This window comes from Lagopus leucura, unplaced genomic scaffold, assembly GCF_019238085.1.
Source record: "Lagopus leucura isolate 7727_CA_CO unplaced genomic scaffold, USGS_WTPT01 Super-Scaffold_73, whole genome shotgun sequence".
NCBI classification, from domain to species: Eukaryota; Metazoa; Chordata; class Aves; order Galliformes; family Phasianidae; genus Lagopus; species Lagopus leucura.
In genome coordinates, this window is record NW_024962252.1 from 28,323,203 (window position 1) to 28,339,315 (window position 16,113).

Here is a 16,113-nt window from a genome sequence, read left to right on the forward strand (position 1 = left end):
GAGAAGGAAGGGGACAGAATCTTCAACAGATCTGTTGTGATAGAATAAGGGAAAATGGTTTCAAACTAAAAGATGAGAGATTTAGATTGGATATGAGGAAGAAGTTTTTTTTATGGCAAAGGTAGTGAGGCACTGGAACAGGTTGCCCAGAGAGGTGGCGGATGCCTCATCCTTGGAAACGCTCATGGTCAGGTTGGATGGGGCTCTGAGCAACCTGACCTAGCTGTAGGTGTCCGTGTTCACTGAAGAGGAGTTGGACTAGATGATTATTAAGGGTCCCTTCCAACTCAAAGAATTCTACGATTCTATGATTCCAATCTTTGTAAGATACCTAGTCCTTTACATGAATAGTTATGCTTACAAATAGGAATACTGATTAACTGCAATTCTTCGTATTTGTTTTAAACAAAAGAAATATACTAACCAGGATGAAATAAAGCCTACAGGTTATTCAAACATACTGAAAATGGAACAGAAGACATTTGAGAGAACTTGCTTTCATCCTCAGAAACCCTATTTTGTATTATTTACTTATCTCTTTTAGATCTGGTACACCCTTCTGATTAACAACTTTTTCTCCTCTTCAGTTTCTTTTACATAAAAGCAGGAAGAGGGGAAGGCAGGAGACATGGAAGAAGCCAAATCTTCTACATCAAGTACGAGTACCAGATAAAGTACAGAGAAGGAGGAATTAAAGTTAACTAAATTAAGGAAATAAGACGAAGTTTGAATACAATCCCACTGATTCCATGTAGTATGGGCACAAAAGGTAAAACATTTCCTTTTTTGAAAGAAAATAATTAATCTTCACTAGCAATAATGATGCAATTGGAAGACTTGCCCAACTGTAAAGTTTTTCAGCACTTTACACTTCAGTTATAATCATTCTCAGGTTCCTGAGAGATGTGAATATTTGCCTAAGCCAGAAGTTGGGTCACAGAATCACAGAACTGTAGGGGTTGGAAGGGACCTCCAGAGATCATCGAGTCCAACCCCCCTGCCAAAGCAGGTTCCCTACAGCAGGTCACACAGGTAGGCATCCAGGCAGGTCTTGAACACCTCCAGAGAAGGAGACTCCACCACCTCCCTGGGCAGCCTGTTCCAGTGCTCCGTCACCCTCACTGTAAAGAAGTTCTTGCGCATGTTTGTGCGGAACTTCCTATGCTGCAGTTTCCAGCCGTTTCCCCTTGTCCTGTCTCCACTCACCACTGAAAAGAGTCCGGCCTCGCCATTCTGCCCCCCACACCTTAGATATTTATAGACCTGGATCAGGTCCCCTCTCAGTCTCCTTTTCTCAAGGCTGAACAGACCCAGTTCACTCAGCCTTTCTTCATAGGAGAGATGCTCCAGGCCCTTCACCATCTTCGTGGCCCTCCGCTGGACTCTTTCCAAGAGATCCCTGTCTTTTTTGTACTGGGGAGCCCAGAACTGGACGCAGTACTCCAGATGAGGTCTTACCAGGGCAGAGTAGATTAGGAGGATCACCTCCCTCGACCTGCTGGCCACGCTCTTTTTAATGCACCCCAGTAAGCCGTTGGCCTTTTTGGCCACAAGGGCACACTGCTGGCTCATGGCCAACCTGTCGTCCACCAGGACACCCAGGTCCCTCTCCGCAGAGCTCCCCTCCAGCAGGTCATCCCCCAACCTGTACTGGTGCATGCAATTATTCCTCCCCAGATGCAAGACTCTACACTTGCTTTTGTTAAATCTCATCCGTTTTTTTTCTGCCCAGCTCTCCAGGCTATCCAGGTCTTGCTGAATGGCAACACAGCCTTCAGGCGTGTCAGCCAATCCTCCCAACTTCGTATCATCAGCAAACTTGCTGAGGGTGGCCATTATCCCCTCATCAAGGTCACTGATGAAGATGTTGAACAAGACCGGACCCAGCACCGACCCCTGAGGAACACAGGTCCAAGTCCACTTGCCAGTTCTCACTGCAATGGCTATTACAAACTGCAAGGTGAGGCAGACAACTTATCTATTTAGTGTTACAGTTTCTAACACAAGAAGTTAAAAAAAATATTGCAAATAAAAAGTGAGGGTTTTTTAAAGGTGAAAATGTGACAGACAAAACAGTTCAGAAAAAAAATACTAAGTAAAGCTCTTTAAAGAGACCTTCAAACAAACAAGAAAAAAACCTGCCCGTGGATTTTATTCCCTGTAAAGAAGGTTTGAAGTATTTCAGATACACTTTCATTTACAATGCAACTCTAACATTCAGGTCTCACGCTGTAATTGTCTTAGCAAGTATTACACCTTGCTCAAGAGCTGTCACATCTGGGTAAATAGGAATAAAACCTACACAACCCAAACACCTGAAAAATATAAAGGATTCAATACCACAGCAACTTCTACAGCTGCTTTTGGAGAACTACTTGTCCCCATCTCTCACAGGAGCAACACTTCATGCCTCTTCTACTGACAATTATAGCAGTGGTAATCTGCTATTCAAAGGGTTCTCATGAGACATGCTTCACAGGAAAGTATGGAAACAAGTACCTTCGGGAAAAAAAACAAGACATGACAAAATTTAATACAGTCTCTTCGCTTCTGTACAGTATTCCGCTGAGCATTCTCTGTTCTGGCAATCGTAGAAAACAAACTACCCTACCTGCAATTTGTAGTGCCCCTAGGGTCGGGAAAAGGAGCATCTAACTCAGAGACACAGGGGAAAGGAAAAAATGCTAGAATACTAGAAAACTAGTGCTAGAATGTAAAACAGTCACCTGTCAAACTAACCACAATGAAGAAAAAAAAAAACAAACAAAAAAAAACCACATGCTACCTTATAGTAAGCAGCTTATCAGATAAAAAGTACAAAATGAGGAACAGAAAAACACCAAAAATATCCCGGTCAGAACTCTTCAGCAATAATTTACTTCTCATATGTAATACAGCAAAAAAGTTCTAAAGAGGGATGTAAAAACAGGTAACAATGCTACTTCTCAGTTGCACATCTACCTTTGTCAAACACAAAGAAGAATAGGAAAAAAAGCACAAACTATGAGATATTTACAAAATAAGTAAAAAGACTTCACTTTTTGCTGCTGAGATATAGATATCAATATTTAATAATGAAAAGGATAAACAAGGAACAGGGCTGAGATAAGAAAGACTATGAAAAAGACAACTAGTCATATACATTCCTGTTCATCCATCTCCACAGACACAAAAGCTTCTGTCCCAGCATTGCCTTATTGGATTGATGTTTCACTTTCCAAGGCCTCCTAAGCCACCACTAGTTGCTCTCCCCATTCTGTAACATCATCCTACTCATATATCCTAAGAAATACTCAAGCATATAACAACTTGTGGCTTAATCTGGCCAAGCCGTCCCTGCTCATCATTCAATACACTACGGTCTCATCATCCAATAAACTGTGTTTCAAAAGACAGAGGAGTAGAAAGTAGTTGCATTAGCAGCTGTACGACTTTGCAAATCAAGCAGGAGACCTGGGAATCAGAGAGAAGCTCTAGAGGTACCAGAACATTGCAAGTTACAAGGCAGTCTTAATGCATCTGTCTTGTGTTACACCAGACTGCAACATGAGGTAAGACCAAGCAGATGCTCTGCTCTCCATTTACCAGAAAACCTCTTAGCTGGGATTGAATGAGGATGCACGCACAGATTTTTAGAACATAATGTAAAGACCACCATTGCAGGGGCCTGGGCAAGAGTAAGTACATTTTCCTACTTTCTAGGGTACCAATAGCAACGTAAGTATTTCAAACCTGTATTTTCAACTTAAACAATTTCAGATATAACCAAGGAATTAAAATTAATAGTGGGAAAATCATTGTCTGTCAGGTGTTTTTGTAAACAGAAAAGATAATGCAAGTAAATGCTTGCATCTCTGAATTACACTCTCAGAATTTTCACTTTGTATTTTTCAGATAAGGTTACTTGACTAATAAAGGACAGACAGCCTGTACTGTGAGCTTTACATCAGTTTAAAATTAGGTTTATAATGGAAAACTCAAGACATGGTAATATTTTACAAGGATTTAAAAGGAAAAAAATTCATGCATGAGTTCAATGAAGAATGATTTATGGTCACAGTATCTGTTTACAATGATACGTTTAATCTAACAGCTACAACATTATTATGCATAATGACAGCAAAGTTTTGATCTTGACTTGATTTAATGCATAAAATTTTCAAAAAATTTATTAAAATTCTCTATCTCCTTTTTAAACATTAAAATAATTATTCTTTTTCAAGCACTTGATCTATTCTTACCACTGCAATCTGGTCTCCAGAAAACTTGGCTAGAATTTTAAAAATTAAAGGCCAGGGCTGGAAAGAAGAAGTACTACTCATTTTCAGTATCTTTGCTAAGAATTCGTTAATTAGAACCCTACATTATGCCAGCGTTACTTTTTATTACTGAACTAAGTTAGGAAATAAAATAGTTGCTTGGGTTTAGTGTTTATACATCTAAACGTAGCTATTGAGTATCATGTAAGAAAAAGCCTGTCAAAACAAGGTCTCTCAGGAAGAGCTGTCTCAAAGATGACTGGAGAATGAAGACATTTTCTATTATAAATAGTTCTGATGAACAGAAATTTGGATTTATTTGGATTTAGTCTGGGACTGCTAATTTTTCTGTTGTCACCATCCTTCAGTACACTGGAGCTACCCATCCAATTTGAACTTGTTTTTTTGTTTTGTTTTGTTTTTCACTGACCAGGTATTCGGGAAGAGAGAATACTGTACAGTACAATGCACTGTACACTGCCGTGATTGTTAGGTCCCATTAGATTGGATATAAGAAAAGAAACTTTTTTTTTTTTTTTTTTTTTTTACAATAAGGGTAGTGAAGCACTGGAACAGGATGCACAGAGGTGGTGAGTGCCCCATCATTGGACACATTCAAGGTCAGGCTGGACAGGGCTCTGAGCTGATGTAGCTGTGGGTGTCCCTGTGGGCGTCCCCCTCCCTACAGGGGAGTAGGACTAGATGACCTTTAACGGTCCCTTCCAACCCAGACGATTCTATGATTCCATTAGCCTCTTATGTTCAGAGGATCATGAAAAAAGAATCCTGATTTCATTTATACAGAGTCCACACATAACCTGTGACATAAATGTAGAGAAAAAAATATCTCAGAATTTGAGAAGCCAAATAAACATACGCGTTTTAAAGAAAGTGCATTATGATTCTTGGAAAAAAAATACTTTTCCAGGCAACCTAAATGGTAATTGATTGCTAGTTGTAAAAACTCTTCACATGCCAACACAACTTGACTTGGTAACACCACCTTTCCCACACTGGTGCCACAGACAAGAAGTGGCATATTAATTTTGATGCCTCTTCAATCTTTCTTTACCCCCTGTAACAGGACTCTATGATATACTATTATATTTTACTCCACCTTACTTCCTCTCATCCTCTATTGTAGGCTCCTAAATTAACAGCAGAACACCTGACATTTCCAAAGCAGCACTTTCTGAAATTCAGTGAGGCAACACCAACATTTGCTAACTAGAAGACAGACTGGGAACACCTGCATTGAAAAACAAATGCTGCAAAGCCTTATCCCTAATCCTGAAGCCACTGACTGGCTCACCATGCTCGTCCATTTTTGTTTTCCAAAAGAGGATGACAGTATCTGCAGACAGCTGCTAAGAACATCCTTTAACAACGTTAAATCTTAGATTATTCCTGAGAAACACTCTAGTAGCACTGTAGCCAACCAGGGACGAAACTCTGCCGCGGGCCATTTTAAGTACTTACAGAGAAGATGAAGTTTCAGTACCCAGACAGCCACATGCTGTTTCATTTATGATTATATAGGTATGTAGCCTCTAAGAAAAGGGGGTTTTGAGAGATGATTTTATGTATATACTGGGGTTTTATTTGGTTTGCAACCAAGCAAAGCAGGAAAAAAAAAATATGCAGGAATCACTGCTTCCTCAAAGAATTGTGGCTGAGAGGTTGATTTGTTTCACTTGCATACATCTTCCTTTGTATGAGCTTGCTCTCAGCACGTGGGATGAAAGCAATAATACAGCAATGTCATATTTTCTGTTTCTATTAATAATAATTAATATTATGTTTCAGACTGAAGAAAATGACAACAAAATAATCTTTTGAAATTTTCTGAATAATCATTTGCTTTTCCTGGCATTGACATGCTTTGAAACAAAACAAGCATTACCACAAGCTTACAGAAACTACAAAGGTTGCTCCAAAAGTAATGCCTCCTATTTATTTCCACAGAAACTACAACAACTACAGAGAGTAAAATAATACCACAGAGCAAATTCTCAGCTACAAAACACTACTTTTCAAGATAGTCACCACCATTACCCACTTTTGCCAGCAATGAACAAGAGTCTGCATGTCATGCTCATAACAATCCGCACCAGCAGAGGTCACCCACCGTCAATGTCACCACTGCCAAAACATCACTCACCACCCTACTGTGTTCACATCCACCAACTGGTCTTCGTAAACATTCAGCAAGTGTCAACAAATGTCAGTGGGTGCCATTTCCTAAGAGGAGGAATTCAATGCCATACTTTACCTCCATACACACTTCCGTGTCAGACGCCATTTTGTCAGACTGCCCCTCTGCTGCCATTTCTCACATTAAATCAAAATGTAACAGAATACTGGGGGGAAGGTTCAACTTCTACTGCCACACCACCAACATCTGCCTCTGATGTCGTGGGCCAACACAAAATAGGAGGCATTAATTTCAAAGCAGCCCACGTACATGCCACAGAAATGAGGAAAATGAAATGAAATCAAAGCATTCTATCACAAACTCTGAAAAGTGACTTTTTCAGCAACTGCAGGTGATAAGCATCAGAGTTCATGGAAAAAAAATTAACTTGAACAGAAATTATTTCTATGCTTTCTCTAAGAACTCAAATATACATCTCTCCCAATTTCTTCTTAAGACTTTTCTTGTCTAGATATCTAGACTCAAATGCTTAGTATGTATTTCAATCACAATCTATTTTCTCAGTTTCTTTCACCTCTTTCTATAAGGCCACTGAAGTTTGTTTCTGATCTATCCCAGTAAAATTGAAAACCTAAATAACAAACAGCCACACTGATAAAAAATTGATTAAAATTCTTAAAAGGTAGGTGGTCTTTTTTCTCATTCTTCTCCTTTGCCATTCTCTTTCATTTCATATTCTCCCTGCTCACCGCTAAGTTTCTGTTACCCTTCTCTCCCGATAATCACATCATCCTGCTTTTAGTGATTTCCTCACCTTCTCTGTGTCAAGCATAGATGAAATGCTAAGTCTGAAGAAAGATTCTGTGATGTACTAAGACACAGCACTCCGTAATTCCATGACTTTCTCCCAAATCACAGTATTGCAGATAAAGTTAAATACATTCCTTTTATTCCCATCTAACAACTAGCAGAGCACTGCTGCTCTTAGATCTCAAACTGATACTGGTCTGTCAAGCAGGTAACTTTTCTAAATTCCGTCTCAGACAGGTTGCCTTGTCTCAGCTGGTACATTACACTTGCCAACACTAGCTTTAAGAATAATTAGTCCCCTGAAAACAAGAGAATACAATTAAAATAAATACAAGAATGAAATACAGTTTAATTTTGAAGCACAACAACAGTTCTGGGTGAAAATACTGAGAAGTGTTCAAAGTGATATTACAGTAAGAGACATTTGGAAATTATCAATTATATGACACTATTCTGCCATAACCTGGAATTCAAATTCCATGATTTTTCTGTACACGTTAACAGCCTTCCTCTATACTATTTATAGCCATTCTGAGAGGCACAACTCAATGGAATTTTTGCTATTAATGCAAATTAATTAATGTATCATGCGTTCTACAGAACTATATGTCACCTTACTTCAGCACTAACCTCTGCATTTTTGTGTTGGCACTGGTCATCCTAACACACAAATACTCAGCATCATTAATAGTATACATCAGCCTTTGGGACCTACTGCGGAATTTATGAATTTTGTACTTCAGAAAGAATCTTCTGACAAAGCCAGAAAACTTTGAAATGTTAACCTAGTTTAGGATGGTATATGTGCAAAATAGGTTGAGCATTTGAGAATAAGGTCAGCCAAAAGTATCCCAAATTTGAAGGCCTGACTTAAAATGAAGTTCGCCTGATCAGAGAAAGGTGTTCATCAGCAGAGTTTGAATTCACATTTCCTCCACTACAGTGCAGCATCTCTAACAGCAGAGCACGAAGAAGATCAGATAGGGGATGTGTTGGAAATGCTGTACTACACACAATGGCCAAGGAGTACAGTACTTCCATTACAGTACTGATTTTTAGAGCAGATCGTGAATGTAGGTTTATGATCAAAGAATGACGCATTCTTTGTGTACTCCCGAGCAATCCCAGCAGCCCTCTACTGGGGATAGGGCTTTTGGAATGAGAGTTGGTTGCTTTGCATAGTTATTAGATTTGAAACTACTAAGAAAATTACACAACTTTACAAAAAAAAAAAAAAAGAAAAGAAAAGAAAAGCACTTGTCCTTCCTTTAGAAAACTTCCATTAGAAGTTTTCAATGCTTTTACCTCTCTTGGTGACAAAACTCTGTTGGCCACTTCTTGCCAAAACAAACATGTTCAGGTGCCCAGTTTTGTAATTAAGCTTCTAAAATTAACCTAAAAACTGCTGTGCTTTCTAATCTTTGTGGTAGGATCACTGCTAATCAATTCTAGCAGCTGAAGCCCTGCTTGTACCCGTACTGATAACACTGTCTTAATTTGCCCTTGACATTAAAACTGTATTACAGAAAAACAAACTCCACTCTTATTCCCAATGTTTAAATAAAAAAAAAAAAAAAACCAACCACCAAAACACATTTAAGCATTTACAACTCTGCTCAGAAGCAGACTTTCCTCAAACCTTAACAATCCTCTGAAAGCCCTCTTATCATTTTTGCTGTTTGCCAGGTGGGATCCTTCAGATTAAGTTTGGACACTTTGCTCCAAACATTTCACCAGGGCTTTTAGAAAGCCTTATTTTGATAAGACAGCATATGCATATCCCAAACTGAGGGGAGACTGTTCATTTTGTACCTTACGATTCATTTTTAAAGGGAAACTAACAGCAGTGAGTGACAGGTGGGACAGAGCAAGAGCAGAGACAACTGCATGAAGAAAACATTGAATCACAGGTGGAAGAACAAGTGAGCAAACAGGAAAAATGAGAAGATGATGTTTTTCAGAGGCGTGCAAGGAATCTTTATGTACCAAAAAATCCTAACCATAGGAAAGATCCAGAAAACTAACATCTATCACAGTGACTACACTTCTCAGCATACTGACAACTTTTTCTGTGACCAGTACATGGCTCAACTTGCAATTCCCCTACGTGCCAGGTGACCCGTTCAGGCTGAACAGCATCTTATGGAAGCCTCAAAGAGTCAACAGCAGTTTAAGTAGTCTGAAACGTCTTGTGTTTTAGTCATACTGTTTGCCCTGTTGGGAAAACTAAAAGGATTTTGTACTTTCAGAAGCGTTAACAGGTACTAGACTGTTTTTTTTCATAGGCTGAGAGGATCAAAAGAGCAAAAGTGATGAAACTCTGAGTTGAGAGAAAGATAGTTTACAGGGAGACCAAAAGATGTTCGCACAAGCAAAGCAGCATTAAGGCATTCATTCATTCACTACTTCCCATCATCAGGCACATGTTCAACCACATTCAGGAAAGCAGGCTCCTTCACACATAATGGTTCCTTGGGAAGATAAATGCCACAACTATGAATGCCCTCCCATCCTCCTCTTTTTCTCTCATCTCTTATTACTGAGTACAAAGCTTATGGTTGTCTAGGATATCCCTTCAGTCAGTCAAGGCCAGCTGAAACATTGGTGGATTATCAGTGCTGTTTTGGTCACAAATTCAAAGTGCAGCACATTAAGACACTACAAAAAAAAACCAAACAACTCTATTCCAGCCAAAGAGAGCAGACATATTCTGTATTCACTGCATTATTTTAAATGCTGATTCGTAAACATATATCTGGTTACATCAATCCTTCTCAAAGAACATATCCTATTCCTTACACATAATGGAGAAATAATAGAAAATTTATTTCATATGAAACATATGGTCAGGTTAGCTCTTAAAATAAGCTTCAATAGGAGATCCTTTCATAAAACTAACGTCATATTTCATGTAAATCATCTCTTTTAGGAGAAAAATATTCAAAATAAAAAAAAGAAAATCTTCAAAGGTAACGAGCAGAAGTCCTATGGTGACTTTCAAGCAATTACAATATTTAAAATAAAAAACAGAAACAAGTTTCGTGTACTCTGTATTTTTAATAAGTCCCTCCTGTGACCACAGAAACTGCTTCTAGCTGTCAAAAAAGCCTTCTCTTTTTCCACAGCATATTTATTTCTCACATATTTGCCCTACAGCCAGTATAAACAGGAGAGTCAGTCTACTGAGCACCTATCAGAACCTACATATCTGATTGCAAAGATAAATATGAGAAAGAGGTGTTAGAATAGCTTAGCACGGAGTGCTGTGATGCTCTCATAAAATATAAGCCTCTCATAGGCCAACTTCTTCATCCCTTATCAATTTTCACTCTCTCTAAGTTTAGGAGCGCTTTAGAAATGGGAAATTTTCCGCAGCGTTTACTAGACCATTTCAAACCACCACTATGTGGAAATTAATCAATGTCTATTAGAAGGCTGCTTTCCATCTTAATTCTGATGCAGTGCTTTTTATTGAGCTACAAAATAACCTGATACTTTCGGTGCTGAAGTTTATACTCAAGCTCTTAATTATACAAATAGGATTAAATTAGAAATGAGAATCAATAACTAATGATAAAACCAGAAGTACTTACATTAAACTTAATAATGTCATATATCAAGTACCGAGGAACAACCTGTCCATTGACCTTGTCGACGATCATTTCCTTAAAAGAAAAGAGATGACATTTACATTTACTTCATGACTACAAGAAAAAAAAAAGTCAACACATTTCTAATTAGTGAATAAGCCTGGGAGTGTGATGTAATCAAATAACTGGCATATTCTTACTGCCCCCAAAAATTTTTACAATATGTCAGCATTATAAAAGTATTATGGTCCTAAATGTCTCATGAAGCATTCAGTAAGAAGGCAGAAAGCTGTCCCAATGCTCCACATTCTTATCTGAAACATTTCTATGTTAGGTTCTCCACAGCTTTTAAAATCATTACCTTTCTTGCAAGAACGAGGCCTTAAGAACATAGTCAGAACTGTAATAACCTGTTAGTAACCCTAACTAGCCACCTCTGGAAATCCCACCTACAACAAGAACTTCAACAGCAGAAAAGCAAAGAGCAAGCTCTTTTATCCATTTTCTATGTTTGCTTTGGTCACTTTCATGTTAGCTGTGCTCTAAGCAGCAGTGACAAATGCAATTTGTTTGAATGCACTGTGATTAAGCACTAGGACTCTTTCAAATGGAAATGCAATGCCTGTATCACATGAAATTGGTTTCAATTCAATATATATTGGTAATCTATCTTGAAAATGTCAGCAAGGAGAAAATCTGTTAATGATGAACAAACATGAACACGCACACCTTACATGCTGGTACCTATATCTGTAGCTCAGATTTGTGATATGAAGCAGACCAGTTCATCAGTTTGGTAAATTAATAAAAAAAATATTGAATCACATGCAAATTTTTCCATCCTGCTCTCCACCACCCAATTCTCAGCTAGTAAGATAGTTCTACCAGGAAAGGGTTTTTTGCTGCCAATAGCAAATGACAACTCCAAGGCCATACACAGGAGATGAAACAATGGGAAAGGGTAAAAAAAATAGTTCGCTGTAACATGATGAAAACATAAGTATGTGCTCAAGAATTAATCCAAAATAGCATTTTACATCAACTCAAATTAATTCTTGATGAGTCACTAGCATTTTTGTTATACAATCTTTTAACATCTCCTAGAATCTGCAACTTTCACAAAGTAAACCCCAACGCGATCTTCAAAGATTTTCAGTCTGCATACGTGCCAAACTTCTTGAATTATACTCAGTAATTAATCATATTAGGCTTTTAAAAAATATGAAAGTAGTTTTAAATACAGATTTACTTTCAAGTAAATACAAAGTTGGAGGCATTTACTACGTAAGCCTATTGTTTCAAATAACAATGGGAACCAGAAATTTCCTACTTCACATTTTGCAATCTCATCTTCTATAAATTGAATACAGAGATGGAGATCATATTTTCACAGCCAAGAGTGAATCATCATACACATCTTTCCATTAAGGGAGAAAAAAAAAAAATGACTGAGCCAAAAATACTCCTTCATAATACTACAATACCTTATTCTTAGGTCTAGAAATCACTTATCCATAGCTACTGTCAAATAACATTTACAAAAGTCTATGTAGAATTGGTGTAATGAAATGCTCTTCTATCACCTTCCAGTATTTAGGAAAGACACTGGCAAGCTATGAATGGAGATGCAACACTGGAATGCATTCTTTGATAATAAATTTCATAATTAGCTACACGAGTTGATGGAGTAGGTACGGAGAAAGAAGACACTGTGTTCAAATGTGGAAGAGTTTCCATAGACGCAATAGAACAAAAAGTCCTAACAGGGTTTATTTGTTTTCCCATTAGAAATAAGGAGTAAAGTAAAAGTGAAATAGAAAAGTGAAATGCTACCACACTGTTTCAAAGTTTCAACTGCATCAACAAGCAAAACCAAAACACATTTCATTGAACACAGATTTAAAGTTGAAGGACTTATTTCTTCAACATGAATATCCAGAGACCCAGCTCTGAAGCAAAGCTAGCATTTATATGCCAAACCTTGAAAACATCATGATTCCCAGTCTAACAAGATTTTAAACCTAACTTTCAAAATCTGTATCTCTGATATTCTGTTTATGACTATTGTAAGATACAGACAAGAAAGTCCTGTACATTCTTGACATTTTCTCTGGAATGTTTAGATTTAACCCAGAATTAAATTGTATATCAAAACTTTTTCTCTGCTTCAGACACATATAAACCTTTTCAACCCTATTACAGGTACAGGTAGCCTCTTTTGTCACTTCTTCTTTTCTTTTCTTCTTCCCTCCTGCCTCTTGTTCTTTTCCAGATCCTGACTCAAATCCCAGCTACCAGGGCAAACAGACAGTAATACAATATGCTTCAGAGTAGAAGAGACAAATTCCTGTGCTGCTCATCACCATCATGACATTGGCATTCACTGCTCCATTAGCTATGCCAATACAGCTGTCATAAGGCAACAGGTGTAAAGCAATCATAAGAATGATTCAATTAATCTAAGACATCATTATTTAAGATTCTGATCTCAGTCTTTCTTGAAATAAGAAGAATTGAAAAATACCTCCAGAATTAGATCTCAAAGCCAGGTTCATACTGTAGACAGTTGGAAAAATGTACTACTTGAGGAACTCAAACTCACTTATTCTAATTAATAACCTGATACGGTAAGGCTGTATTTAAGACAATTTCTAGATATTGCATGGCTATATAACAGAACACAGCAGTATGCACAAGTAATACCTGCAGCCACAAGTAATACCTGCAGCCACGTATTACCTTTCATCTATCCCATGTAGGCTTACAGCTGCTATAACACGTTTTAATATTGCCATTGCTAGGAAATATGGTTTTTATCCCTTGTCCATTACCCACCACTTTAATAGCGGCTTAAACTGCAGGTTTGCAGAACAAGGTCCACTTGCCGGTTTCTTTAACGTAATCTGGAAAACTGCTGGTGTTCATCTTTGCTGGTGCTGCAGAGCATATGCTTACAGCATATTAGAAACAGCAACTGTGCTACGAGCCTTAAGCTGGACAAGCAGCAAAAGGAAAGATGCTGGCCTGACAGCTCAGAGACTTGTTTTTTTCCCACCTTGAATCACAGGTCTACATTGTTGCTGCATATAAAATAACCCAGAATTTAATTGCAATTCACAGAATCTCATTTTCCCAGTAACTTGTAGAATGCACTCCTAGTTGAACCAGAGCATGGAATTTGATCTAATCATACATCTGTTCATCATTCTTTTTCCTCCTACCTCTAGTCTTTCCTTTATCCCTTTATTTTCAAAACAATTCCAGCCAGTGTTGTATTTCAGGAATGCAAAGAGCTTAAAAAAAAAAAAAAAAAAAAAAACACCCAGCTACGTGCACAAAGTGTCAGTCTTCACAAACTATAACAGTCGTAAGCTGTACCATTTCTGACAGAGCTTACAAATGTGTGAGATCTGTACTGACACGAGAGTGCAATTGGTTCTCTCTCTCCACTGATCACAATTCTGTGGGATGTCTTCACCAGTGTGAATGTCTCTCTGCATTCAGGTACCCAGCAAATTCTAAATTCAAGCTGTAGGAAGGCCGCCTCTACCTAGGACCTCCCATGTCAGGTAGTTCACCAAAGCAGCATAAAGGGCAGAGCAACTGCAACCTTCCATCCAGCTTGAAGACAAAGCTGGCCAAGGATGCCAAAACTGGGGACTGAAATCAATAAATGTTTATAATACATGACAACATACCACTCAAGCTTTTTTTAAAATTTAAGTTAAAAATCATGACAGTCTTAAATGCTTGAAAAAAAATGAGAAGTGCATCTGTTTTATTTTAGCACTGAGTTACTAAGGAAGCCCTCACGTAGCTGAATTTTAGAGGATGTTTTTGTGAGAAGTTCTGAACACTAGATATATTTTGCTCACAAACACAGATGACCAACAATTCGTTTTAGTTGCAGTCTATCCCATTAGTTTAAAAAAAAAAAAAAACACCTTTTTTAAATAAATTTAGATACTGTATATTTACAATAAGAGTCTTTGTTTACACAAATATTAAGCAGCAAATCAAACACAGTATATTTCTGCATTTTCTACTCACTTGTTCCAAAGCTAAGCAGAAACTTCCTGAAAATAACTAACTAGTTTCTTTGAACAACAGCCAAAACACTTGAAAAAAGATTTATGCATTCCCTCAGACACTGCTATATAGGCAAAACACGAGGCTTCCAAAGGAATGCTTAATGTTATGCTGGTCACCTGTAGGTAGTGTTCAAATTAGTTTTAATGAGATTCGCAGAAAACTTTCTTCCATGCCAGAAGAACAAACACAATCAAAAAGCTCGAGATGAAGATGAGTATTACTGAAAACTTCTTACCATGCAGATGCAATTGATCGTGGTGAGAACTGTTTGCAAGTAATTTCAGCCTGAAGTAAACCCTAAATGCATTTGAGATTCTTAAAGAACACTACATGAAAGGCTTACATCAGAGGCCTTGAAGCATGTTAAGAAATCACTGAATTCATGGCAATTACCTTATTAAAGTTTTATACATTCCCATTCTAAATAAACTTGCAGGGACTACTTAATCTTTTGTATTCTGATCACATGCAACTGTTTCATCACATGGAACTGACAGAATTCATCTGTTTTCTTTCTTGTGCTTTTAATATCAATGTAAAGTAAGGCCAGTTGGGCCCCTTCCTTCTCTGACTTCATTCTCTGAAAGCAAAAAAGCTACTTCAAGGGCAGTAGTGTGAAATACTTCAATCTGTAATTAATGAATTAACTTCAAGAGCTTTTCCGCACTAATTGGCAAAATACATTAATGCAAAAAAAAAAAAAAAAAAAAAAAAGCCAAACTTTCCTTCGTGTAGATTAGAAAAAAAAATGAAATCATGCATACATTCCAAGTGAGGGAACAGTTATGGAAATTATCATTTGACACGAACATTAAAGAAACAGCAAATTACAAAGTTAAGCTGTTTTGATGCTTCAAGCAATAGGCAAGTCAAATCTCCTGAAAGGAATTGCAATGAAATACAATCAAAATGTTTTTGTTGTTGTTTTTAAACAGATTAAACAAATTTATTTTGAAACCTGAGCTATAGAAGTATTTATTATCCATCAGAAGATTTCAGTTTTATCCCAAGGTATATTACTCAATCAAGTTTTCATATTTTGCTTTCTACTTCATGAAAAAACCACAAGGAAAAAAAGAAATTATTATGCCATACAGTGAAATACTGAAACGTACTATAACAACCATACTTCTACAGAACAACAAATTAGGTAAAGTTACAGCTTACTATGTGCTACTACGTGATACAATCAGTGACTTGATTGTTA

The 16,113-nt window shown here is 37.5% G+C and overlaps 1 protein-coding gene across 1 annotated transcript in view; it reads right to left on the reverse strand.

The window, feature by feature from the left end:
- RNGTT (RNA guanylyltransferase and 5'-phosphatase) overlaps positions 1–16,113 on the reverse strand; it is a 191,722-nt gene that overhangs the window by 121,259 nt on the left and 54,350 nt on the right. Inside the window, exon 10 of the mRNA XM_042894031.1 lies at positions 10,818–10,889. Within this exon, the coding sequence (XP_042749965.1) occupies positions 10,818–10,889 (72 nt within the window). The remainder of the gene's footprint in view (positions 1–10,817; positions 10,890–16,113) is intronic.